This window comes from Carassius carassius, chromosome 45 (genome assembly GCF_963082965.1).
Source record: "Carassius carassius chromosome 45, fCarCar2.1, whole genome shotgun sequence".
NCBI lineage: Eukaryota > Metazoa > Chordata > Actinopteri > Cypriniformes > Cyprinidae > Carassius > Carassius carassius.
In genome coordinates this window covers 17,871,684-17,894,734 of record NC_081799.1, presented here as the reverse complement: position 1 = coordinate 17,894,734, position 23,051 = coordinate 17,871,684, and the positions used below count along the sequence as shown (strand labels likewise).

At 39.6% G+C, this 23,051-nt stretch overlaps 1 protein-coding gene across 1 annotated transcript in view; it reads right to left on the bottom strand.

Moving 5' to 3' along the window:
• The window catches only part of LOC132127002 (ryanodine receptor 1-like), a 46,313-nt gene that overhangs the window by 18,160 nt on the left and 5,102 nt on the right, over positions 1-23,051 (bottom strand). The window contains exons 11-71 of the mRNA XM_059538621.1: positions 22,797-22,961; positions 22,497-22,618; positions 22,108-22,300; positions 21,856-21,991; positions 21,652-21,747; positions 21,295-21,413; positions 21,076-21,209; positions 20,753-20,994; positions 20,482-20,674; positions 19,994-20,210; positions 19,807-19,911; positions 19,550-19,653; positions 19,392-19,475; positions 18,683-18,842; positions 18,231-18,378; positions 17,925-18,130; positions 17,562-17,736; positions 17,273-17,481; positions 16,483-16,841; positions 16,274-16,403; positions 15,983-16,143; positions 15,674-15,836; positions 15,118-15,204; positions 14,783-15,009; positions 14,214-14,658; positions 13,522-14,118; positions 13,242-13,442; positions 12,996-13,107; positions 12,139-12,279; positions 11,779-12,052; positions 11,521-11,635; positions 11,313-11,445; positions 11,054-11,148; positions 10,835-10,970; positions 10,373-10,559; positions 10,126-10,237; positions 9,921-10,041; positions 9,669-9,838; positions 9,268-9,488; positions 9,054-9,144; positions 8,825-8,965; positions 8,538-8,701; positions 8,379-8,457; positions 8,095-8,184; positions 7,551-7,691; positions 7,304-7,381; positions 7,134-7,209; positions 6,875-6,998; positions 6,676-6,791; positions 6,527-6,594; positions 6,303-6,424; positions 6,078-6,127; positions 5,821-5,881; positions 5,591-5,717; positions 5,380-5,491; positions 5,200-5,281; positions 4,980-5,110; positions 4,169-4,486; positions 3,842-4,082; positions 3,672-3,759; positions 3,443-3,535 (exon numbers count right to left, since the gene is read on the bottom strand). Coding sequence (XP_059394604.1) covers positions 3,443-3,535; positions 3,672-3,759; positions 3,842-4,082; positions 4,169-4,486; positions 4,980-5,110; positions 5,200-5,281; positions 5,380-5,491; positions 5,591-5,717; positions 5,821-5,881; positions 6,078-6,127; positions 6,303-6,424; positions 6,527-6,594; positions 6,676-6,791; positions 6,875-6,998; positions 7,134-7,209; positions 7,304-7,381; positions 7,551-7,691; positions 8,095-8,184; positions 8,379-8,457; positions 8,538-8,701; positions 8,825-8,965; positions 9,054-9,144; positions 9,268-9,488; positions 9,669-9,838; positions 9,921-10,041; positions 10,126-10,237; positions 10,373-10,559; positions 10,835-10,970; positions 11,054-11,148; positions 11,313-11,445; positions 11,521-11,635; positions 11,779-12,052; positions 12,139-12,279; positions 12,996-13,107; positions 13,242-13,442; positions 13,522-14,118; positions 14,214-14,658; positions 14,783-15,009; positions 15,118-15,204; positions 15,674-15,836; positions 15,983-16,143; positions 16,274-16,403; positions 16,483-16,841; positions 17,273-17,481; positions 17,562-17,736; positions 17,925-18,130; positions 18,231-18,378; positions 18,683-18,842; positions 19,392-19,475; positions 19,550-19,653; positions 19,807-19,911; positions 19,994-20,210; positions 20,482-20,674; positions 20,753-20,994; positions 21,076-21,209; positions 21,295-21,413; positions 21,652-21,747; positions 21,856-21,991; positions 22,108-22,300; positions 22,497-22,618; positions 22,797-22,961 — 9,588 coding nt within the window. The remainder of the gene's footprint in view (positions 1-3,442; positions 3,536-3,671; positions 3,760-3,841; positions 4,083-4,168; positions 4,487-4,979; positions 5,111-5,199; positions 5,282-5,379; positions 5,492-5,590; positions 5,718-5,820; positions 5,882-6,077; positions 6,128-6,302; positions 6,425-6,526; positions 6,595-6,675; positions 6,792-6,874; positions 6,999-7,133; positions 7,210-7,303; positions 7,382-7,550; positions 7,692-8,094; positions 8,185-8,378; positions 8,458-8,537; positions 8,702-8,824; positions 8,966-9,053; positions 9,145-9,267; positions 9,489-9,668; positions 9,839-9,920; positions 10,042-10,125; positions 10,238-10,372; positions 10,560-10,834; positions 10,971-11,053; positions 11,149-11,312; positions 11,446-11,520; positions 11,636-11,778; positions 12,053-12,138; positions 12,280-12,995; positions 13,108-13,241; positions 13,443-13,521; positions 14,119-14,213; positions 14,659-14,782; positions 15,010-15,117; positions 15,205-15,673; positions 15,837-15,982; positions 16,144-16,273; positions 16,404-16,482; positions 16,842-17,272; positions 17,482-17,561; positions 17,737-17,924; positions 18,131-18,230; positions 18,379-18,682; positions 18,843-19,391; positions 19,476-19,549; positions 19,654-19,806; positions 19,912-19,993; positions 20,211-20,481; positions 20,675-20,752; positions 20,995-21,075; positions 21,210-21,294; positions 21,414-21,651; positions 21,748-21,855; positions 21,992-22,107; positions 22,301-22,496; positions 22,619-22,796; positions 22,962-23,051) is intronic.

The window sequence follows — 23,051 nt, the reverse complement described above, 5'->3', positions numbered from 1 at the left end:
ACTCCATGCACTGAAAAGGTCTGCAAGGACGTGCACAGTCATAACATGCTCAGCCGCAGCGGGTGGAGGAGGAACAGCAATCCCACACTCAGTAATAATAACAAACACATTCAGTGGAGTTAATTATAAAACTAAGGCGAAACGATTGCTTTTGACTCGTTTTGGGTTGCTAACCTTGAAGAAACCCAACGCACAGAGACAAAGGAAATCAATCTTGATCACACGAGTCACGTTTGCACCAGTTTTGCCCCTCCAAACCAACACTCCCAGTTTTAGAAACTGGGCCACATTTAGGAAACATGAGCAAAATACATTTAATGAGACCCGTTGTGTGTAAGAGAGAATACATTGTAGTTGTTTGAATGTAAATCTGTGAAATTGATCTTACTCATAAATTTTTATGGAACAGTTTACTGAACCTTTAGAGACACATTTTAAAAAATGTGTTTGCATATGTTTTTTTGAGTATCATTTATTTATTATGCCAGGTTGTTCTGCCCTTTGTATCAAACACCTTGCTTGGTTCGGTCAGAGTCGAGGAATCATTTCTTAGCTTTATTGTTGAACATAGAATAACTTAAAACTAATGTGCCTTCTGATCAACTTAAATCGAGAAACTTTAACAGCCATAACCACATGCTCTTCCCTGCTACTGCTGAAACCCTGGCTCACACTTGTGATGTCATCACTTAAGGACCCAACAACATTATATACAGTACTTAACCTTGAACAGAAGGGTGCACTTAACTGGAGCTTTTATTAGACTAAACGGAGAACAGCACACAGGCTTTTATGGTTCATACAGTATGATACTGTATACAGAGCTCAAACAAAAAGAGGGAAAAAAAACACCTCACTTTTATTTAGAAGCCCAGACAGCAAAAAAAGAGATGGCCTTTATACTTAAATGGAATGGTATTTATATGGTCAAAATGTCAGATGAAATTCTGATAGATTCCATAACACTGGATATGTCCTAATAACATGTCTTAGAAAGATTATATTTAAATGCTTAGGTTCATGATGTAAAATCTGTTGTTGTTGTTTTAATTGTTTAAAAAAATCCAACCCAGTGATGCCTGAGAGATGGACAAATAACAGTTCCTTATAAGCCTGATGTATAGTATTTAATATTTACATTTTAACATGATTTAACATGATCCTTATGTTTACTTTATAAAAAAAGGTCTTTTAGTTTCTAAAAAATATCCACCTTATTTTTCAAGACAAATGTATGCAGTTTTCTGTGAATGTGCGAGGCTTACAGTTCATTAGCCACTGTAGGGAAATAAAAAGAAGAATAACAAAGTGCAGTAAAGGGTAAAACTGTTAACATTTCAAACCAGTGTGTTCAAAATTAAGACAATATTAAAATATTATGGTAAGAAACACCAATTTGCAATATCAAGCAGGAAGACTAGCTGTTTTTTTACAGCTAAAAATAGTTGGAAGCGGGTGAGACCTGAAGCTAGACACATAAAATGTACAAATGGCCACACACACTCTAGCAGGAAAAATACGTTTTTTTTATTTTAGGGTTACGACCATTAAAATCATAATAAACATGGCCTTTGTGTGGGTCTCATAACTTGGACTAACACCTCTTTGTCTGGGTCTGGGTCTTAAGAGCCGTGGTATTGGTCTTGATTTAGTGCTTATATACATTTCAACCCTGGTCTGAATAAATCCATCTATTCTGTCATTTCAGCTGTAGACCACTATGTTAATGCAAATTGTAATTGAACAATTAAAACCAAGTTTTAGAGGTTACATTAGTTCTAAAGTATGCAAATTTAGTCCCTTTTTCCACAATCCCACCTCAATCATTTTCTTTTGATTGGATCAGGGGTCATGGGCTGAAAGGGGTGGATGGGGAGACAAAAATGGAACAATATGGAGATGTGAGCCATTGGATATAAGTATGGCAACAATACCAGTTAAGGTGGGACTAAGTAAGCACACATTAGAGGATGGACTCTAAATGCCCCCCTTTGTCAGGGAGGATGTATGATAAAATAAACATTAATTGAGGTCAAATTCCTTCACATGAATCTAATTTAGGAAATTAACTGAAATACATTTTGAATCATTTGATGTGTGCATTTCTGCAACTGAGTCTCAGTTGACTTCCTGAACAGATTAAATATTGACCCCAACCTGCAGCCGTTATACAACACGAAAATGAAGATAAGAGATGTATGAAGGTCCCCATCCGAACTACAGTCCAACAGATGCAAACTGCTGTACAGGGTGATGGCACAGGCCTCCAGGGGCTCGGACCCTCTGCGACAGATATGGAATCAAGTGCCATGAACCTCTACAAAGAGTTCTTTCATCAAACGCCTCCATTCAGACTCCCCCCATCACACACTGGCAGCACAACAGGCTCCCTGTGGCCCTTGTGTCCATGGGGATGGGATCTTTTCATTTGCATCATAGTAGCCATTTTACCCATAATTCTTTTATTATATTCTCTCAAATTCACATTTTCAATTCTGTATTTCTTAGAAATCCGATCCATTAGGAGTAATACCATTTTGGGGGGATAAAACAAACCACCATTATGATTTCTAGCATGAAATCGATCAAAATATGTATCATGTAATGGAGGGAGTGAGTCACTAGTCTGGTCAAACAGTTGAGAAGTCACTTTTATGTGTGTGTAGAGTGCCAGTGTGTTGGGGGGTTGATGAAATGCCCCCCCGGATGTGAGGTGCCATGCGGTAGCACAGCAGTCGTGCAGTCAGAGAAGCTAACCTCAGAGTCCCCGGTCTAGAAACCCACCAGCATCCAGATGAGAAAAAGAGGACAGGGCACAGTCAGAGAGAGAACACCATTAACACTGTGATCTAAATCCTGTAAAACGCATCCGAAAAGCACTTGCCTTTGTGACAGCAAGAATTAGCACAACGTCTTTGAAACGTGACGCATGAAAGCACAGCATACTTTACCTTTGATGTAGAGCTCGATGCCAAACCAACCATTGACTGTTGGTTTATTAAGTATTTGTAAAAAAATTGCAGCTTTTACATTCACGGCATTAACAACCAGTGTTGTTATTGTTAACTAAAATGACTGAAAAATGTTTTTGGTAACTGACATATTATTGGATGAAATTAGTCTAAAATTTACTAACAATAATAACATGACATTAAATAAAATATAAATAAATATATTCTATATACTAAATATATAGAAAAAGCAACTTCAAAATATTAATAAATACAATATAGAAATCATTCTGAAGTAACACACCAAAACTATTATGCAAATGTAATGAATGAATGGACATTTTTGAAAAATGCAGTATAAACTAACATAGATGTATGAATTCACTCAAAAAAAAAATACTCAGACCACATGATAATCAAATATTAAAGTAAATTGTTAGTCAAATATGAAAGTCTATGCCCCATTGATTGCACATCTCAAAGGGCCTCACCTTGCTCATCTTGCTCTTACTGTCCGCAGTGAGAAAGGACATATTGTTAATTTCATTCATCACCACAAAGTTTTGCTCCTCTCGCTTGAAATTCTGCAGAGAGAATGAGAAGATCAGTGAAGTACACATAATTGTAGATTGTTGTATATGAATGTCATACACTGTGGCTTCAATTAAAGTATTTATCATGTCTGCTGATACTGTGATGAGTCAGGCATTTGTCTCTTACATGAGATTTGGACCAGAAGATGAAGACCTCTCCCACCATGCGGAACAGCTCCTCAGCATCAGGGTCTCTGCACATCAGCCATCTTGCTCTAAAACCCATGCAACATTTAAAATGTTAAGAGAGCTAAAAATAAATCCATAAAAAAAACCTACACAAGAACCACAAAATACCTGTTGTTATCCACATAGCGGATGAGAAGAGGGTACAGCGCATATAAGTCTCTACAGAGAACTGCAAATTCATCTCTAATAGTTCCTTCCTCCTCGTCCCCTTCAGACTTCCCCTCCATACGCAGGTGCTCCTCCTCAGCCACTACTTTAGCTGTACGCTTCTTCAGCTTCTCCATGGTGGGAATGAAATGAGATTTGAGCATCTCTGCTTTGGCTCGGCTCACAATAGGCTGGGAGAACACTGGATCGAGACAAGGACATTATGTTGAAGATCAAGTACTGAACCTAAAATACAAACACATACTTTAGAATCAAAACTTCTCGTACCTGCAAGCCTCTTCATCCAGGAAGCTTCGTCAATTCCCAAGTTGTTGACCACAATTTTCATGATACTTCCCAGAAGCTGGTTTAGCTGATCGGAAGTGACGTCTGTGCACAACTTACCCTCTAATTCGGGAAAGATCTCCTCTCCTCTCTCCCACCAGCGGGGCAGATAGTTACACAGCATGGGCAGGGTGACCTCGATCACATGAGGCATTTCTGTGTAGCGAGCCCCCGATTCAGCCAGGTCCCCAATCTCTTTTAATAATATGTCTAGCTCAGGAATGTCACACAGCTCATGGACGTTGTTCGGAAGGCCCAGGACTGTCGATTAAAGGGAGAATAAAAGTCAGAAACAAATACAGAAATGGATATATATGTGTTTGGTGTCATAAGATTTGTAAATGTTTTCGAGCAGTCTCCCATGTTCATTAAGGCTGCATTTTATTTCAAAATAAATACAGTAAAAACAATAATATTGTGAAATATTATTACAATTTAAAATTGCATTTTAAAACGTATTTTATTCCAGTGATGTTAAAAGCTGAATTTTTAGTAGCCATAAAAATGACGTGATTTAAAAGTCACATGATCCTTCAGAATACATCTAATATCCGAATTAGGTGCTCAAGAAACATTTCCTATTATTATCAATATTGAAAACAGCTGCGCAGCCTAATATTTCTGTGGAAACTCTTTTTTCCCAGAATTCTTTGATGAATTGAGTTCATAAGAATAGCATTTCATTGAAAAATCTTCTGTTACATCTGTAAGTAAGTTCTTTTTTATCAACGGTAGTGTAAAAGAGAGGACTTACTTGTTCTTTCTCTGGGTGTCTTGGTAGTGTACACTGAAAACGCATTGTATTCATTAAGATGGGGCTCAAGGTAGGCCACAGGCATGGCTGCAGCAAGATGAGCAAGACATTCTCCAAGGGCTGGTCTATGCCTAATGTAAATATAGAGGAAAGCTATAGAAACCTCAACCACAGTCACATCATTTATAGACTAATACACACAAATACACTCATAACAAACCTCTCTGCATGAGGTGTTTTTACACTTCCGGAATAGTAGATACTACACATGATTCGGTAACAGGACATCTGCAAATCATCCACTAACAGAAACAAAAGAGACAGGTTTATTTAACTACATTTCAAGACTATTGAAAAACATACTGGTTTTATGTATTTCAGTTTTCAAAAAAGTCCTTACGGATAACATCATCTCCAAATTGGTGTTGAGCGATGTGGTCAAACAGAGAAGTGAGGACAGGGAGCAGAGCTGTTGTGGTGTAGTTAATATTCTGGGATACACCTTTAACCGGCTGAGAGATTAAAAAATAATAATAATAATAATCATGCTATGCAAAAACAATGCAGCAAATGAACTTTGTCATAAACAGTCATCATTACTCTAGCTGTACCTGATTGCCTTTGGACAATTTGCCGAGTTTGAGGTTCTCCACCATCTTTTCAATGTCATCAGCTGCACTCTCAAAGAACAAACGCAGTCCTGCTTTCACGATCTCAGGTCCAGATTTCATCACAGTTCTGTTAAAGTCAGAGAAATGAAAAAAATTATTAAAAGAATGCAACATTTAACTACTTCACAAACGTTTTCCATTCTTACTGGAAATTCATTTCAGTGACTTACCTGGCATCAAGTGACCGTGCAAGGATATGGAGGCAGTTGACAATAGCAGGTGCATCCGTACCTGTGCATCACAAATAGATGGTATTACATCAAGGAGTGAAATTGAGCTATTTTAGACCCACAGGTAAAGTAAATTATATGCTTTATGCATTTAGTTGATGGAGAGCAACACAAAAAGAAAGCAAAGCAATAAGAAATAAAAGCAGTAAGAAAACAGAAAGGAACAGTGATGGAAGACAGCAGAGTAGATATCTTACCAAAGAGAAACACTCTGTGTCGCACCAGGGCAGACATCTTACAGAAGATACTGACACCAAATAAAAGGAAACCAAAAGAACATGATGAATAAATGAGAGAAAAAAGGAAAAGAAGGCAGCGAGAAGAACAGGGTGAAATAAAAGTAACAAAACGCGTGAAGTAAGAAGATCTGACCTTGTATTTGCCATAAACATCTGGTAAAGTGTCTGTAAGTGTGTTGTTACCTTGCAATCATCTCTTTTTCCTTGTTGGAGGCATGTCCACCACTGCCCAGGATTTTGGCAGGTGTGGAAAGGAAGTACAGGCAGTGATTTTTAAAATATTGATTTATTAAAGCCAAAAGAATCTGAGGATGACAAAAAAAGTCACTTATTATTCAAAGTCCTGTTCTAAAGTTCAGATGCTGAAAGACATTCAGCATCAGGCGTACAGACCACGAGAGCCTGACCTTGGCGAAGAACTTTATCTCCTGTTCGTGTGGCGACTTTTCCACACGGCCGCTGCTCACAACAGCCTCTGTAAACACAAATCTTACAGGAAATTTCGTTTTTCAATTATTCCGTAAATTCATGCAAAAAAGGATAAAGAAAGTTGTACCAAGATGGGCTATGAATTCCTGGGCAATATCCATCCACTTTAGCAGCTTCTGTAGGAAACCATATGCAAAACGCTTCTCAATAGAGGAAATGTCACTTTCCATATCTTTGAGCCCTCTGGACAGAGATTTTTTAGACAATCAGAATTATAGCAATTACAATATTTTGGAGTATACATTAATTTCAGTGGCTCCTTGTACCTTGTCACAGCATATCCATTCAGCTGGAGAAACTTGAGCAGCTCATATGCCTTCTCTCTATCCCGAGCCTTTTCTTTAGCCGTCAGTGTGTCATAAGGCACAAGCAAAGGGTGTGTGCCGCCCCCTAATTCAAAAAGAGAGATGTGGCCAAACTAAAAAGAGCTGCAACTAAAATACGAATTATAATAATAATAATAATACTGCACCAAAACAATTTTATTTTAGACATTTTCTGATGAGACATTATTGAAATGCAAACCTTTTCCTTGTAATTCCATTTTCTTTTTGCGCCCCCAGGTGTTGTGGTAGTTTTCTGCAAGCTGCTCTGCCATGGACTAGAACACAGTGTGTGGTTGGCTATGATGCTTTACATTGTATTAAATGTGGATATTGAATTAAATGGGAATGTGCATTAGCAGCACTGTGTACCTGTAGCTCTCTGGAAAGTGTCATGCCTGAGATATCAATGGGCTGAGGGCTGTAGCCATGACTGGGGTCATAAGTCGCCTATGAAAATAAATTAATTAAAAAATCATACTTTAAATATTTAGAGTATTAATATGTAATTTCTCATTTAGCACGAGAAACAAAAATCACAGAACAAAACTTGGAAACAGAAGTATGCAGCTAGTATTTGGTTAGAATCTCAAGATATTTTCCCACTCCCTGTCCTTACCTGTGCAGTCTGTGAGATCTTGCGAGCGGTCTTCTTTTCTGTTTTCTCGTCGTCTCCATCTCTGGTTTTGTCCAGCGTCCACTCCCATGCAATCATGGCCTTGATGGACTCTTTAATGGGCCAGCGGTAGATTTCTTTATCCTAATGCAAACATTATTGAATTAAAATATATGAAATAATGCTCTTGCAATAAACAAAAAGAGCACTGTGAAGTCTGAAAGTGTCAAATATCCCGTTCTGTGTCTTACTTTGGACTATTATGTGGAAATTTTGACTATGTAGCATTTCCTAGCTGTCTGTTTGCATTGTCTTTATTAATTTATTAATTAATTTAGGTATTAGTTATCTTATTTAGTGTTTAAATTGTGTTATCAGCATTGGTTCTTGTTTTTTAATGTTTTTGTTTGGTTTCTAATATAGGTTTTTGGTTTATGGTTGTTACATTTTTTTATTCTGCACTTGGATTTAGTGCTCACTTGTTTCCAAGTTCACCATAGTGATAGAGAGAGTGAAAATCTAATATTATACGCATGATGTCTTTTACCTTTTCAGAGAATGTTTTGTAAGGCCTGAGCATGGGATGAGTCTTGGCATTTTCATCCAGCACCTCACCAAATGTCCAGTTGTTTTGAATCTGATGGATTATAAGGCACTGGTAAGACTCTTACACAAATAAATAAATAAACAAATAAATCTGAAACTACCCACCTAGGCACCATTCATAACATACTACCAACTATTTTGCAGCACCCTTGCAACATACAGACCCCCTAGCAATGCGTTATATAAAAAATAAAAATAAAAATGAACAAACAATAAAATGCATACCTTTTCAAAAGCCCATCTATCATGTGTGTATTCTGCATATCTGTTGATGAAACCATCCAGCTTCTCTGGAATGATAGTGCTACAAGAACATAACATTAAAACGTGTGATAAGTGATCAAATATTTGACTTTAACAGAATAATTTAAAAATTAAACATACTTGGTCGTTTCCACAGGTTTGGGATCAAAGTTACCCTCAGCATCGACGGAGGCCTTTTTCTCTGTTTTGGAGGAATAACTGGCATCCACATAATCTGGAGGAATCGCTCCAGCAATCGCACATATACATGGCATGGCAATTTTAAATAGCTCTGCATCAAATTTCTGTCGGTAGACACAAAATATAAAAGCTACAATGTTACACAATATATTGGGACAGAATAACACTCTCAAACAGCTCAGTAAAAGCATCTTTTGTATTTATTACACAAGAGGGTGTATTCCCACCTTGTGGGCTAGAGATTCAAAAATTCCCCAGAAGAGTTTACGGGTCAGATGAAGCTCCTCCTCTGATGATACGCCAAAGTTAGCCCAGCCATTGGGCAAACAATAGTACTTCCAACAACGCTCGTAATGATTAGTAAGCAGCTGCAAAATAATCACACAGGTGAAATAACTGTAGAAACCAGTTTAAATTAATACTACCTACTGAATGTGTGATTAAATAACGCCATACCTTTAGGGGCATTTTAGCATACTCGTTTAGAATCGGCACATCAAACACCAGCCGCCTGAGGAGGTGCTGGAGCATGGATGGACGCAGGAACCTGTAAAGCAAACATTACATAATAAATCAAAATTATAAAAATAATGACGTCCGCTAAGGCTAAACATGTTTTAAATCCACACTTGTTGTTTTATTGCTGTTTGCTGCTGTGTATAACACTCACCTGCACAAAGACATGAGGCATTCCTCAATAACATCCCTCTGAGCTTTGGTTAGAGAGCGTCCTCGGGACAGCCTGTAGATGGTGTGGAGCATGGAGTCGATCATGATGGCACGGTGGTCTGTGCCAGCAAATAAAGGAGCACATTTAGTAATAAGAGGAAGCACAGCGGAGCACAGGTAACGGTTCAGCGCCAGGGCCATTTCTGTAGTGCTGAATGCGGCCTAAGAGAAAGATCAGGACGGTCATTGTGAGTGCAGACAGTTATGTACAGAGAATGTTGCAAGCTAAACTTAAATCCACATTTCCCATGTGAACACCACAGCTCAATATGTCTGATATTAATTGAATGCAAACACAGACAGCATTTTTGCTAGTGAAGAAAGATACAGTAGGTATCTTACTGTGTCTAAGGAAGCTGCTGCTCTCATGTCAGGCAGGAAGCCCACTTCCAGTACATGCAACAGGAAGTCTTGATTGTCGATGCCATAAACTCTGTCCAGGAACAGGACCATTGGTGCTTTATGATCAGGCACAAAACTGGCAGACATCTTTGGCTCAATGATGCTGTTATCTGAAATGTTATGGGCAAAACAGGAGGTGTGAGAATGGTATGAATACATGCATCTATCTACAGTCTGTTAACTGATAATTACCTTTTCCAAAAGCAGGTATCTGGAATGGCAAGCTGATCACACCAACCAGATCCTCAATAGGCACCAGAGACCTAAGAATGGCCCTGATTCTCAAAGCCTCGCCTTTCCCAGCTTGGATCAACTATGCAAGACAGGAAGTGTGAGATGTTCAGTTAATCAGATTTCATTTAGTATCACTCAAACATTAGCATACAAACGCACTTACATGCATCTCAGGTGCACAGCGACCCAGCAAATCAATGAGAGCTGAGTAAAATGACATGATGGCATTTCCCAGGTGCACTCTGTTCTCCTCATGCTGCTCTTCACCTCCAAACCTGACAGCATAAGAAGCACTCAAAAACCTCTGTACATACTACTGTGAAATCAGACAGTAACAAAGCATCACACTGGGTAACTTTGTCAGGATAAAATTAAGCATAAGATGTCTGGATAAGGTCATTTGTACGCACATGGGGAAGCGTCTGTCTTTTTTAACAGTGGGTCCATCTCTTGCAGGATCTTCTGAGATCTTAATGGCCTCTTCAATGGCAGCAAGTAGACCGTTGCCCCCTTCTCCTCTCAGCGCGGGACCAAAACATTCAGGCCTCCTGATCAGCAGTCGGACCACCACGTTAGCGTTCTCCTCCACGCTCTCTCCTGAAATGAGAACATTACATATAATGTTGAAAAACAATTCAGTTTAATTGAATGGATCTGAATTGACTTAAACTGAATGGAATTTGAGGATATTATACCGGATATGTTTGGTCCAACTAAGCTGTACCATCAATTATTATTATTATTATTATTATTATGTAGTCATATTAAGAGTCTTACACTAACAAACAAACCAATAGTGTACAGTATCTAATGTATGCAAACTACACTCTTTATTTTTCAGTTACATCCATCATCACATTACAAATACAAACCATTAACAAATACAGCAAAGCGCAGGAAATCCAAATACTTCTCGCCCCCGCAGGGATTCCACCCAATATCTGGGTAACCTTTTGATAAGAGCATGGGGCAGCTCTGCAGACCACAACCTGCCAAGTACTTCACCACCTGCATAAACAGAAACAAAAAGAGTTTTCTGGCAGCCACAAAAACTGGTCAAAGTTTTCCGTTTGTACTTTAGGTTGACACACCATCTCCAGGTCTTGCTCTTGGAGGGCCAGGGCAAGTTCGTTATTATCGATACAGGATGCAGCAGCAACATCAAGAGGAGTGGAGCCACGCATTCCTAAAAAAACGGTTTACTGGTTGGCTGATGTGACGATAAATAATAAACATTTATAGCTGAATAAAGTTAAATTTAAATTTGATTTTTGTTAATGTTAACTAGGCTACACATAAAAACACATACTGGATATGAAAGGGAGAGACAGCTTAAAAATCAGACTTTACCCAGCCCAATGCCACTGTTCTGCAGGAGGTAGCCCAGGTGATCAAACATTGAGCGCTGATTTTGTCTGCTGATACGGCAGAAATAACACAGGAAACGACAGCAATTGGTCACCATTCGAGGGAATCTGATCTCCTGCTCAGAGAAAATGATAATTAAATAATGTTTGAACATCAGATTAAAATGTGTCTTTTAATAAAAACTGAGTACCTTGGAATCTCCACCTCCAAGTACGTTCACCATCACCTCCATGACCGTCTCATGCATCCCCAGAGCTCTCATCAGGTTGGGGTGCTGGTAGAATACCCTGTTGCTCATAATATTTCTGAAAGACGAAGTCAGAGCATGGTTGCAACTCCAGCGTGGTGTAAATTCAAGACAGTGTAAGAAGATGATATCTTTTGCAGTTGCTATTGTTACTTATTGAAGTTAAGGAACTTTGTAAGGGTGTGATCATGCCCTCCTCACCCAATACTTTGGATCATCAGCCTTTCCTCTTCAGGCCCCATCTGTACGATGAGCAGGGAGCGGATCTGTCCCAGACACTCCAGTAGCTCCATTGTGTCTTGCACAGACACTGCATTGATAGTGTAGGCTTTGGGCAATGCTCGGATCAGCTCACCCAGGGCGTCGTACTGTCTGTGTAGCAGACTGAACATGAGCCGCACCAGCTCAGGGTTCTGAATGAAAGACTCCTGAGCCCAGTGGATCATGGTGTGGGAAATCAGCTCCTGCAGAGTACCTGTGACACAAGAGCAAATGTTCATGTAATTACGTTATGGGGAAAAAAAGGACTTTGAAGTCTAATTTGAAGTAAAAGACTTTTACTGGGTTTTTTATCTTCTTCAGGTTCAGGCTCAGCCTCCGGCTTCTTTCGCAAGCTCTTAACTTTCTTCACTAGTCTCAGGAGGCGCCCACGCAGAGAGGTGTCCAACTCCTCTTCCTGCTCTTCCTCTTCAATATGAACCCCTTTAATAGAGGAGGAGAATACATGTGACGCCCTACATCAGGGCTATTCAATTGGAGGCCCGCAGGCCAAATACTGCCTGCCAATCATCTTCATCTGGCCTGAGGAAGAGTATGCAGGTCGCAAATATGCCTTATACTGATTTTGCACTAATTAGTTTGTCCACAAGGTGGCAACACTGGCACAGACCAGCCAAAAAAAGAAAAGGAAGAAACGCAACAACAAACCTACCCGGAGACCGCAACACATAGAGGGGCAGCACTGACAAGCACTTGTGTGAGGGAGTTATGAGATATCCACCACATCTCTAGTTTAAATGGGTTTAGAGACAGGTTTATCGATGATAATTTGATGATGTCAATGATGAGTGCTGAAACTGGACGAAGGTTATCAAAGGAAGTAGCCTATAATTTGAAAGTCTGTGCTTTCAGCTGTACACATATGCTGAGCCGTTTAGTTTTTTGGAAGGCGGGCCTACATCAAACCTGGAACTAATTGAGCTGTTTGTGCCAGACTGTGGACAAAGGTATTGTAATAATGTAAATTATGTGAAAAATAATGTGTTTTTAGAACCACCAAGCATGAGAGCATGTTCTTGTACATCCCCAAAACAAAATCAAGACTTTGTAAAAGAGCATAGGGCCCCTTTAATCCTTATATGAAACATTTCAGAGTATATGTTCTTTGAACAGGGTTTAGTCTGTGTGGATAAACTGACCACAGTGAGCCAAAAGGTCATGGTGAAATGTCAGCAGGTCATTCCGGACTTCCTCAGGAATAGGGCAAACATCCTCCTCTGGAGAGTTCTTAAAGCTCATCAACATGTTCACCTGAATAAACAGTGTAAGTGTAAATTATAGCTCTTTTTTCCATGGCGAGAAAAAGCTTTTTTAGCTTTATATATACCAAGGCTGCTTTTTGAATACCAAAGCTGCACTGTCTCTCCAGAGCGGCTGAACAGTACCTGTTCCTGTGGAGGGGAGCGGAATTCACGCGTCTTGCGGGCTGTTTCTGCGGCGCTCATCGTGAAGGCCAGCATGAGCTCATTATAACGCTGTCTCTGATTGGTCTGCACCTGGTTGACAAACCTGTCTGAGAAAGCAATAATGGCTTCCACTCTGTGACGTAGCTCACAGTCACAGAAATATTGCAGGAGTGTACACATCTAAGGATAAGACAAAAAAAAGTCACAAAGTAAGAGAAATACTAATATATATGAAAGTCTTCAATCAATAGAACTTCACCTGAAGTTTAACAGACTCAGGAAGCTTCATGTGCAGCAGTCCCTCTCCCACATCCTCCTCTTCCTTTGCTTCTGTCTCTGCTGCACCAGTTTCTTTCTCAACTTCTTCATCTGTTGTTTTCTCTCTATCCATTTTTTCTGCAGCATGTTCATCCTCCCTTCCTTCTTTTCCTGCATGCTTTTCATATTCCTCCTCAGGTTCGAGCTCATCCTCATCTTCTTCAAGCTCTTCTTCCTCTTCCTCTCCCATTCCTTCGTCCAGTAGCTCTCTCTTGTTTTCACCCTCTACTTCCCCCTCTTCCGCTTTAACCTCCATTCCTTCCTCTTTGTAGACCAGCTGTTGTTCGGCATCTCCAGTTTTGGCAGCCTCCAGTTCTTCAGCTGGGTTCTCACCATCACTGAAGACAGATGGTTCGATTAACTTCAGGATGTGCTTGACGTCACTGTCATCAAACACGCCCATTATTAGCAAGGTGCTGATGAGTTTCAGAATGGGCACGAAGTGGAATTCAACGCTGCCACCTACTGGATCTCGCATGGCCTGCCCACCGTCCTGCACGGCTTCTGTAAGCATGCTGAGGGCATGGTCTTTAAGCGTCTACAGTACAGAAAGACAAAACGTAAGAAAGAAAAATTAAGATGCTAATTTTGTGTCAGTCTTTACAACAAGACACAAATTTCATTCTCACCTACCTGCAGAGGTAAAATGGGACTGAGGGTGTAAAGGTCTGCATTAGTACCCACAAATCCAGTTGGGGCAAAGTGTAGTTTGGGGCGTAGACAGGTGGTTAGCCCAACACCAGGAAGCGCATGGGCCTTCTCAGCATCTGAATAGAGGGTGATGCTACGTGTGTCATCCGTCATGGGCACAATGAACTCTTTATTAGTCATGAGACGGTTGCGCTTGGCAGACTCGAGGTGCATGGAGATAAGCAAGTCGTAGTAGCCGCTGCGGATGGGGCCGGGAAGGTAGGTGTTTTCAATAGCATAAAAGAGCTGCGATTCGTCAACATGGCTGCAAAGGGCGTGAGCGACACGGTTGTTGCCCAGAGCGCACACCGAACCATACAGTTTCAGTGTGTGGTAATGGAACTTCATTAGGTTGGTGCACTCCGACAGTTCCAGGATGTCAATGCACCTGGAGAAGAGAGAAAAGTTACATTTTTCATAGCACACTGAATTCTTTTATTTAAAAGGGTCAAGTATTTTTTTCTAATTTCTAATATAATAACCAGGTACTATTTCCATGCTAAATGTAATACCTGTTTTCTTCTGGAATGTGCAGCGCCATCATAATAAGAGGTTCCATGCACTGCACTTTCCAGCCCTGCCTCTCACTCACACGGCCAGTTTCAGGAGCCAAAAAGTGATTGGGCATCCGGCTCCAAATGACAGGTGTCAATATCTGGACATCCAACCTGGGAGGACACTGAGGGACGGGGTTCTTATGGTCGCTACGGAACATAGCTGCAGAGATGGGCATAATGTTCTGGATATAGAAAAGAAAAAGTAGAATAAGAATAAAAAACTATTTGCATGAAAAATCACTGTATAATGTTTGTACAACAAAATGACATTTTTAGCATGAGATAGTGACCTTTAATTTGCCGAGTTCCACCTGTAACATGTTCTGGCTTGATGGCAAACAAAAGACAGCAGGGAAGAGTTTAGTATTGGGTTCCACCTGAAACACAGAGAAAGAGCTTAATGTCACATTAAATGGACATAAAATTAGAGGTGCACGATAAATATCGGCAGATAATTAATACGCATCTCTTTAGGAAAGTTCAACAAGGATTTGCGCAGCTTGTCAGTTAACATCGGTTCTGTGCAGTAACAGCTGCTCTACATGAAATCACGCACCTGATGGAATTTACCACTGATTAGAGAGCAGGCTTTACTGACAAGATGCGCATTCATTATCGGCCGATATTTTTCGTGCACCCCTACATAGAATTATGGTGCTATTTAGTATTTGTAAAATAAATTAGATGAAATAAATAAAAAACATGGAAATAAGTTAATATTAATAATTTTAATTTAAAATTATTAATTGTAATTAATTTTATATTATATTATATCGCACTTGAAAAACTGTTGCAAACATGTAGTCATGTAATTTAAACTACTTCACTCTGACTACGTTCTCTCACCTGATAGAAGGCATTGATCTCTTTCCCATTGGCTGTAAAGGTCATCAGTCCTGTGTCCAGGTCCACCAAGCAGCCAATCACAAAATCCTCCTGGCTGATGCGTGTTTGCTGTGAGCTGCTAAACTCTCCTCCCCAAACCATGTAGCAATTGCTGCATTTTACACTGAGGAAAGCAGAGTAAAGACACTGTATTGTTCTGAGAAATGTAAAGTGATATGAAATGGCTTAAGTTAAGCCTGGGTCATTGCTCATGTATGCCTATTCTGGTGGAAAATGTACTGAAGTATGTAGCAGCATGAATGGTCTTACCTGTCATGAATGTTGCCTTTATCGTCCCCAACAGTAACGGTTACATTTCTGACTTTACCCAGATCAAAATGTGGGTCATACTGGTGGTAGTCAGGAGTGACCCACCCTACCCATACTCCACTGGGCTCCTGTCCGGCAAACACCCGGACTGAATAATAATACTGGTGGAAAGAAAATAAGCTTTTATTATACATGACAACATTGTCAAGGATCAAAGCATTATTTAAATGAAATTCTTCAAGTGATGCGAAGATATTTAGTAAGCAAAAGATTATAAAATTTCATCCATACAGTCGTTGTGTTAGAGATAATTTCAGTATCGTCTCGATCATCTGGGACAACGTCCTCCATCAGACGAGGCACTGCTGGAACCACTGGTGGTGGGGCAATAAATGCTGCCTTTTTTGCCATAGAAAAAAACCTGGAAATCATGAATACTTTGTCATTTCAGAAACAAGAGAGAGAATTCCAAATCTCTCATTGACTTTATATTCTCTCACCCTCTCTTTTTGCTCTTCTCTGTGGTGGTGTCTTTCTCATTCTCGCCCTCTTTGTTGCCAGGAAGCTCTTTAGGGACAGATGGCTCTTTTTCTTTCTCGTCTTGCTCCTTACGAGTGGCTGACTTCTTCAGGAGCTCAAATTCAGATTCAGGGTCCACCTCAAGGGCCTCATCCTCGGGGATAGTGAGGGTTCGGGTGAGGGGGGAAGCTCCCACTGGCACTTTGAAGGTTTCATGGAATTCGATTGGCATGCTGAGTCTAAAGAACAGAAGGTCTGTGTTGGCATTCTGAGACCCAAATGTCCTATGGTTCAGTTTCAGACAAGGGGCGCTATCCACTGTTCCATCCACACGGTACACCTGTTGGAGCAATTAAAGAAGAAAAGTGTCATAGACAGTGTTATTTTTAGCTTTTATAGCATTTATTAATATTTGGAAGAATATTAAATATGTTAAGTTTTCATTTTAAATTTGGTTTAAGTTCTAGTAATTGTCATGTATTAATTTTTCTTAATATATCCAATTTAGTTTTTTATTTCGATTTCTGTTTCAGGTTTAATCAATTTAGTACTTCATCTTATTTCAGTTATTTGCAATATTTTCCCACAACATTTTTGACTTTCATTAAAGTTTTTCATCTAATATTCATATTTTATTTAATTTATTTTATTTTATTTTAATCATGATTTTTTTATAGTTTTAGTTTAACTTAATGTCACTTGATTGAGAAAGGGAAAGACCTGCAGCTGAGATTCAAATGAATTAATAAGGCATTTTCAGAGCATTTTTACCTCAATATGAGGATGGTCTGTTGGCACAGGCACAAACTGGGGCAAGCTCTTGCTGAACCACATGGTAATATCTCTCTTCATGTTGATGGCAAAAGGCTCAAAACCTTCCTGCAGGCCACAGATTGTGAAGTAACGCAGGCTGCTCACATTCTGCCCAAGGTTGATACGGCCAACCTGAGACAGCCCCAGACTGCACACCGGGATGAAGCCTGCTCAGGAGAACAACGGACATATTATTAAATGTCACAGCAACTAATGTCTCAGTCTTATTCCTCTTCATGACTCTCACCTTCTCCGATCTCAATGTCTTTGAAGGCCATCTCAGATCCAGAGTCACTGATAAGCATTTCTCCATTCAGAGTAAACATGATGTTCTGCTCCGTCAGGTCAATCATGCAGCCCACCACATCACCAGACTGCCATTGCCGGCCAAACGGCTCATTCCCTATATGCCAACGCTGAGCCTAGGGTTCAAAATCAGATATATTATATTATACAGTACTGTTCAGTTTCATTTTTCAAGATATTTATTTTTTACTCTACATTAAATTGGTCAAAAGTGACAGTAAACACATTAGGTGCAATTAACAACAGTAGGAAGTTCTTAAAACAAAGAAGCCCCTAAGAATGCTAAAATTTTACATTAAACTACCTTGAACCCATTGAAGACATAGGCCAGGTCATCTGACCCCAAATCTCTGTCAGCATGGACGCTTGGTCTTGCCCAACCAACTCTCATCTCTCCCAATGTTACCGCCTCAAACTCAAAGTACCATTTGCCTTGGGTTACAGCGTAGGATTTCTCTGCCCTGAACACACGGATCTTATCACTCCGACCACTGCCAGCCCCATGGCCACCTAAAATAGAGAGTCATAGTTTACAAATACAAAATTCATTGTATGATTTTAAGTTCCCTTTGAAGGTTTATTTGGTAAATGACTAGATGGACAAACTCACTGCTCTCCTGGTCAGGTGGCTCAATATTGTAGCCATAGCCAATTAGAGTTCGTACAGCGGCACATACACTGTCACGATTGGTCTTTTTCGTCTTTTCATCCAGTAGATTGTACGGCACAAGACGGGGGTTGCGCTTGTTCACAATGTCCTAAAACAAATCAGAAGCAGATGCTGCAAGTCCTACAGGAAAATCAGCTATTAAAATGCTAATCTCATAAAAAATTCTAGATTTCTACGGTAATTATTATTGTATATCTTAACATTTTCAAAAGATTTTAGGAAAGAGTATTTCTGTCAGAAAATTGTTGAATACGAGTTCTGAAGTATGAAAATATGAAAAATGACTTGTAAAGGATAAGCCATGCTCTAGATGCATTTGTGCATTTCCTTATTTTTGTCATTTAATGTTGTTGTTATATTTTGTTGCTGCTGAAAAAAGCGTGCAGCCCTACCTGAATAATGCTGTAAGTCCATCCTTGACGAACGCGGTCTCGAGCCCAGACGTTGTGTCCATTTTCAGCCAGTCTTTCCACAAGTGTGTTCTGATTCGGTGTCAGTTTCACATGGTTGAGGTCCAGAGGAGCAGGTTTGTATCCATTACTTTGCATATATCTAAGAATTAAAAAAAGTAATTTAAGTTTAGACTTTCTTTTTTTTTTTACATGTTTAGTACTGTTCAAAAGTTTTAATTCGGTTAGTATCTTATGCTCATAAAGGCTGATTTTTTTTTTTCAATCAAAAACTACTGTGAAACATTATCACAATTAAATATAACTTTTAAATTCTAAAATTTTATTTATTCCTGTGATGCCAAAGCTGAATTTTCCATTCTTCAGTGTCACATGATCTTTTAGAAATCATTCTAATATGCTGATTTGATGTTGAAAACAGCCATACTGTTTAATATATTTGCAGAAACAAAGATTTTTTCAGGATTCTTTGATGAATAATAAAATAATTTAACTGAATGTTTTTTTAAAACAATGTAATAGTCCTACCTTTTTGATAAACTTTTAATGCATCCTTGCTGTAATATTAAAGTATTAATTTCTTTTAAAAAAATAATAATGTATTTAATTATACATTTTTGTGCAAAAGCAATTAAGACTTCATTATTCATATTCATGATTAGTGGTTATCAGAATATTCTATAGTACTGACGTTTTAGGAAGCTTGATTTTCTTCAAGTTCTCCTCTGCTTTTTCGTCACCCATTCCAACGTGACATCCTAAAGCCAGAAGTGTCCTATACAATACAGAGAAACAGGGATTAATTAACCAGACAGAAACAATCATGTCAAATCTCAGTATTTCACTCACTTCAGTGTCTCTCCGGACATTGCCAAGTTGTAGTTCTTCTCAGGCTCTGGGAGGCTCTGGAAATCCACTAGACATGGATGCAGCTTTTTGTTGTCATCACGAAACTAAAAGAGTGTAGACAGCAGAATGACAGTATTGAGTTATTGACTTCATACAGAGACAAATCAACAAAAAGACAGATTATTTATATATTAAATATGTTTATTGTGCACATAGTATTTTAATGATATATTTATCTTATGTAGTCATAGACTGACCGGTCCATAGGTCCAGCCCTGCTCAATTCGAGTGACGGCCCATAGCTCATGGCTGTTCTCAGCCAGTCTCTCTCTAATCCGCTCTAGATGAGGAGGAAGCACAATCTGCAAAAATAATTTAGATAGCAAAATCAGTAGATCTCACTTTATAAATATATTCCCTTAGCTACATTTTATGAAATCCTACCTGCACAGTGTCCACAGGGCAAGGAGTGAAGGCAGTGTGGGAAAGAGACTGGGTCGGTCCCAAAAGGTTCCGGACCCCATCGAAGTCATGCTTGTACTCTTTAATGGGCTCAATATGCAGTTTATCTCTGGGCAGAACTGCCTCATAGCATGGGGCGTAACCAGGAGGAGGAAGGAATTTAAAGTCTCCATGCCGTCCACCAAGTAGAAACCTAACTCTGTGACCGTAAAAAATTGGAACGATTGGACAATTGAATTTGTCCCATTAAGTCAGGTCTAATTCTGCTCTCTGAGGTCCACTTTCCTGCTGAGTTTAGCACTATCTCACATTCCTGGAAGTTTCTAGTGATCCTAATGACTCTGATTAGCTGGTTCAACAGTGTTTAAAAAGGGCTAGTGCTAAACTCTTCTGGATAGCGGCCCTCCAAGAACAGAACTGGAGATTTAAAGTTAACATTGTTGTGTTGAAATTAAAAGCTTGGCTCTTACTTGATCCCAGCTGAGAAGCTGACTGCAGGGAAAAAGAGACCGTCCAGGTTAAAGTTCTCGAACATGCCTTGAACGGGATGTCCATTGATCCGGAAGGAGATGCTAGGAACGCTCAGATCCAAACAGCAGCTCACCACATCTCCAGCCGCGAGAATGTGTGGATTTGATGAGGCCACCTGACGTAGTACGCGACCTGACGAGAGCATAATGTTCTAGATGACCGCAGTGGGATATCAGTGTGCTGGAACAGATTAAGGAAGGTAATCCTCACCTGTCCACAGATGTAGCCCATCAAAGCCATATGAGTAAAGATCATCTCCAACTCCATTGCTTCCCCATCCCTCTCCTCCTCCAGGGTAAGGGCTGTAACCCTCGGTCAAAGCCCAGCCAACACGAAGGTGACATGGCTGAGCAGTCAAGAATGACTCCACATGGTCTACAATTAACTCGTAGTACCACTTCTTATATTGTGTAGAGCCTTCACATGTTCCCAGAAAGATGTTGGGTCTCATACTGCAAAACATCAAACATGAGCTCCAGATGCCAAACAAACTAATCTACTTTCACGATGTATTATTTGGTTTGTAGTCAGACCTGGTGACATAATTGATGATGTTGGTCTGCAGGAGGAGATCACGCCCAGGAAGCAGATTCTCAGTGATCAGATTCTGATTGGACCTCACGGCAACACCATTACACACGCATAAAGAGCAGAGGACATCTAGAACCTACAATGAAAAGTCATAACAGAACAGATACAACTGAAGGTGCAGTCCAGAAACGTTTCAATCTTGATTACGAAGAGAGATCAACCTTGTGATTGCGTCCATGTTTGTCCAAAAGTGCAATGATAGATTTGATGTGGTTCTCCTGGATGATGTTAAGCACCTCAGGGCTTTCAATAAGGATACAATACAGCACCTCCAGAATGCCTGGCAGTTAAATATGCACATTTACACTACCGTTTAAAAGACATTTTTAAGAAAAAAAAATTTTCAATCAGGAAGGACACATTAAATTGATCTAGTGTTACAGTACAGACATTCTATATCAAATAAATGTTTTTTTAACTTTCCATTTATCAAAGAATCCTTAAAAAATGTATAATGGATTCAAGCTTTTAAATAAATTTCAGCGGCCTCTATTTTTAAATCAATTATGGCTTCCTACCTGAGGATGCCTCTAAACGGTCCAGTTTGCTGACCAACCAGTCAAGATTATCACAAAACAAAGCACAGTTTGACCTGTTTCCTCTGATCAGAGATGCTATAGGAGAAAAAAAAATGTTAGGGCTTTGCATTTTTCTAAAAACACTGAAAACAGTGTGGCTAAACATGCATTACATGTTACAATCATTAGTAAACACAACCATACCCAACAGCTCATAAAATAAGTTGACTATCTCTTTCCAGTACTCAGCTGCTTCCTCCCCGGCAAATTCTGAGAAGTGGGCTGAAGTGTTGTAGACATTCAGCCGATCAACACAGTCCAATACAAGACTGATCATGCCCTGTGCAACAAAGCAGACCTTGGTAACTATGTGCGTATGTTTTTGTAAATGTTAAAGACAATATATGATTTAGTATAAATGAAATTATACAGTATATATTTGCTAGCATGTCTAACCTCCTCTTGGAATAGATTCTGTCGATTCCTTAAGGAGCGCAGTTTGGTCTGCTTCTCTTCATGTTCCAACTCCTCCTCTGGAGGGCGGAAATAGAAGATGAGATCCTGCAAGGACAGAACCACGGCATCTAGAGGCAAGGATGGAGGTGATGTGCCTGGAGATTTACTCTTCCCTCTCAGAGAGTCCAGACCCCTGTCAGACAACACAAATTAACAAATACATATTATTTATCTTTACCCTAATATTTACCCTTGATAAAAAAAGCTATTTTTCAGCACAAGCTTATCTATCTGGTCTCTTTTGATGGTTTTTGGGTACTTTTTTTCTTTCATCCTGGAAGACCAGACTAAACCACTATAAGCTGGTTTAAGAAAGGATTTTTTCTTACTTAATGAACTGAGTGAAAAGTCCTGTTGTGCTATAGATCATTCTAGCAGCCTGGGATTCTGCTGTTTGAGAGCGCGCTACAGTCAGAGCATCATCCATGTGACCCTCCTGATGAAGTATAGCCTAAGAAAAAGAAGCACACATGTTAGCACTGGTGAAATCTCTGAATTGTGCAGTCTTACGCCTGACTAGAGGAAATTTACATAGCTGTTTTTCTTTTTTGGAAAAAAGTCTCTTATGATCTCCAAGAATGCATTTATTTGATACAGTAAAACAGCAATAATGTAATTAATATTTGTACCTTCCTTTTCAATGGCCCCAGCCGAGCAGATTTGGCATCCAACGAGGCATATGTAAGCCATAAGCTGGTAGAGACATGCTGCACAAAGCACATGGACTCTCCATACTTGATCTCTGGGATCCCCATTCCCTCCACATCACGTTTCTGAGTCACCTCCGTCTTCTCCTACTCAGTCACATGATGTTTGACATCAAAGATTGTTAGAAAACATTTTCAAAAGGGCAACCTCCCAGAGAGTAAGGTATGAAGCTGAGA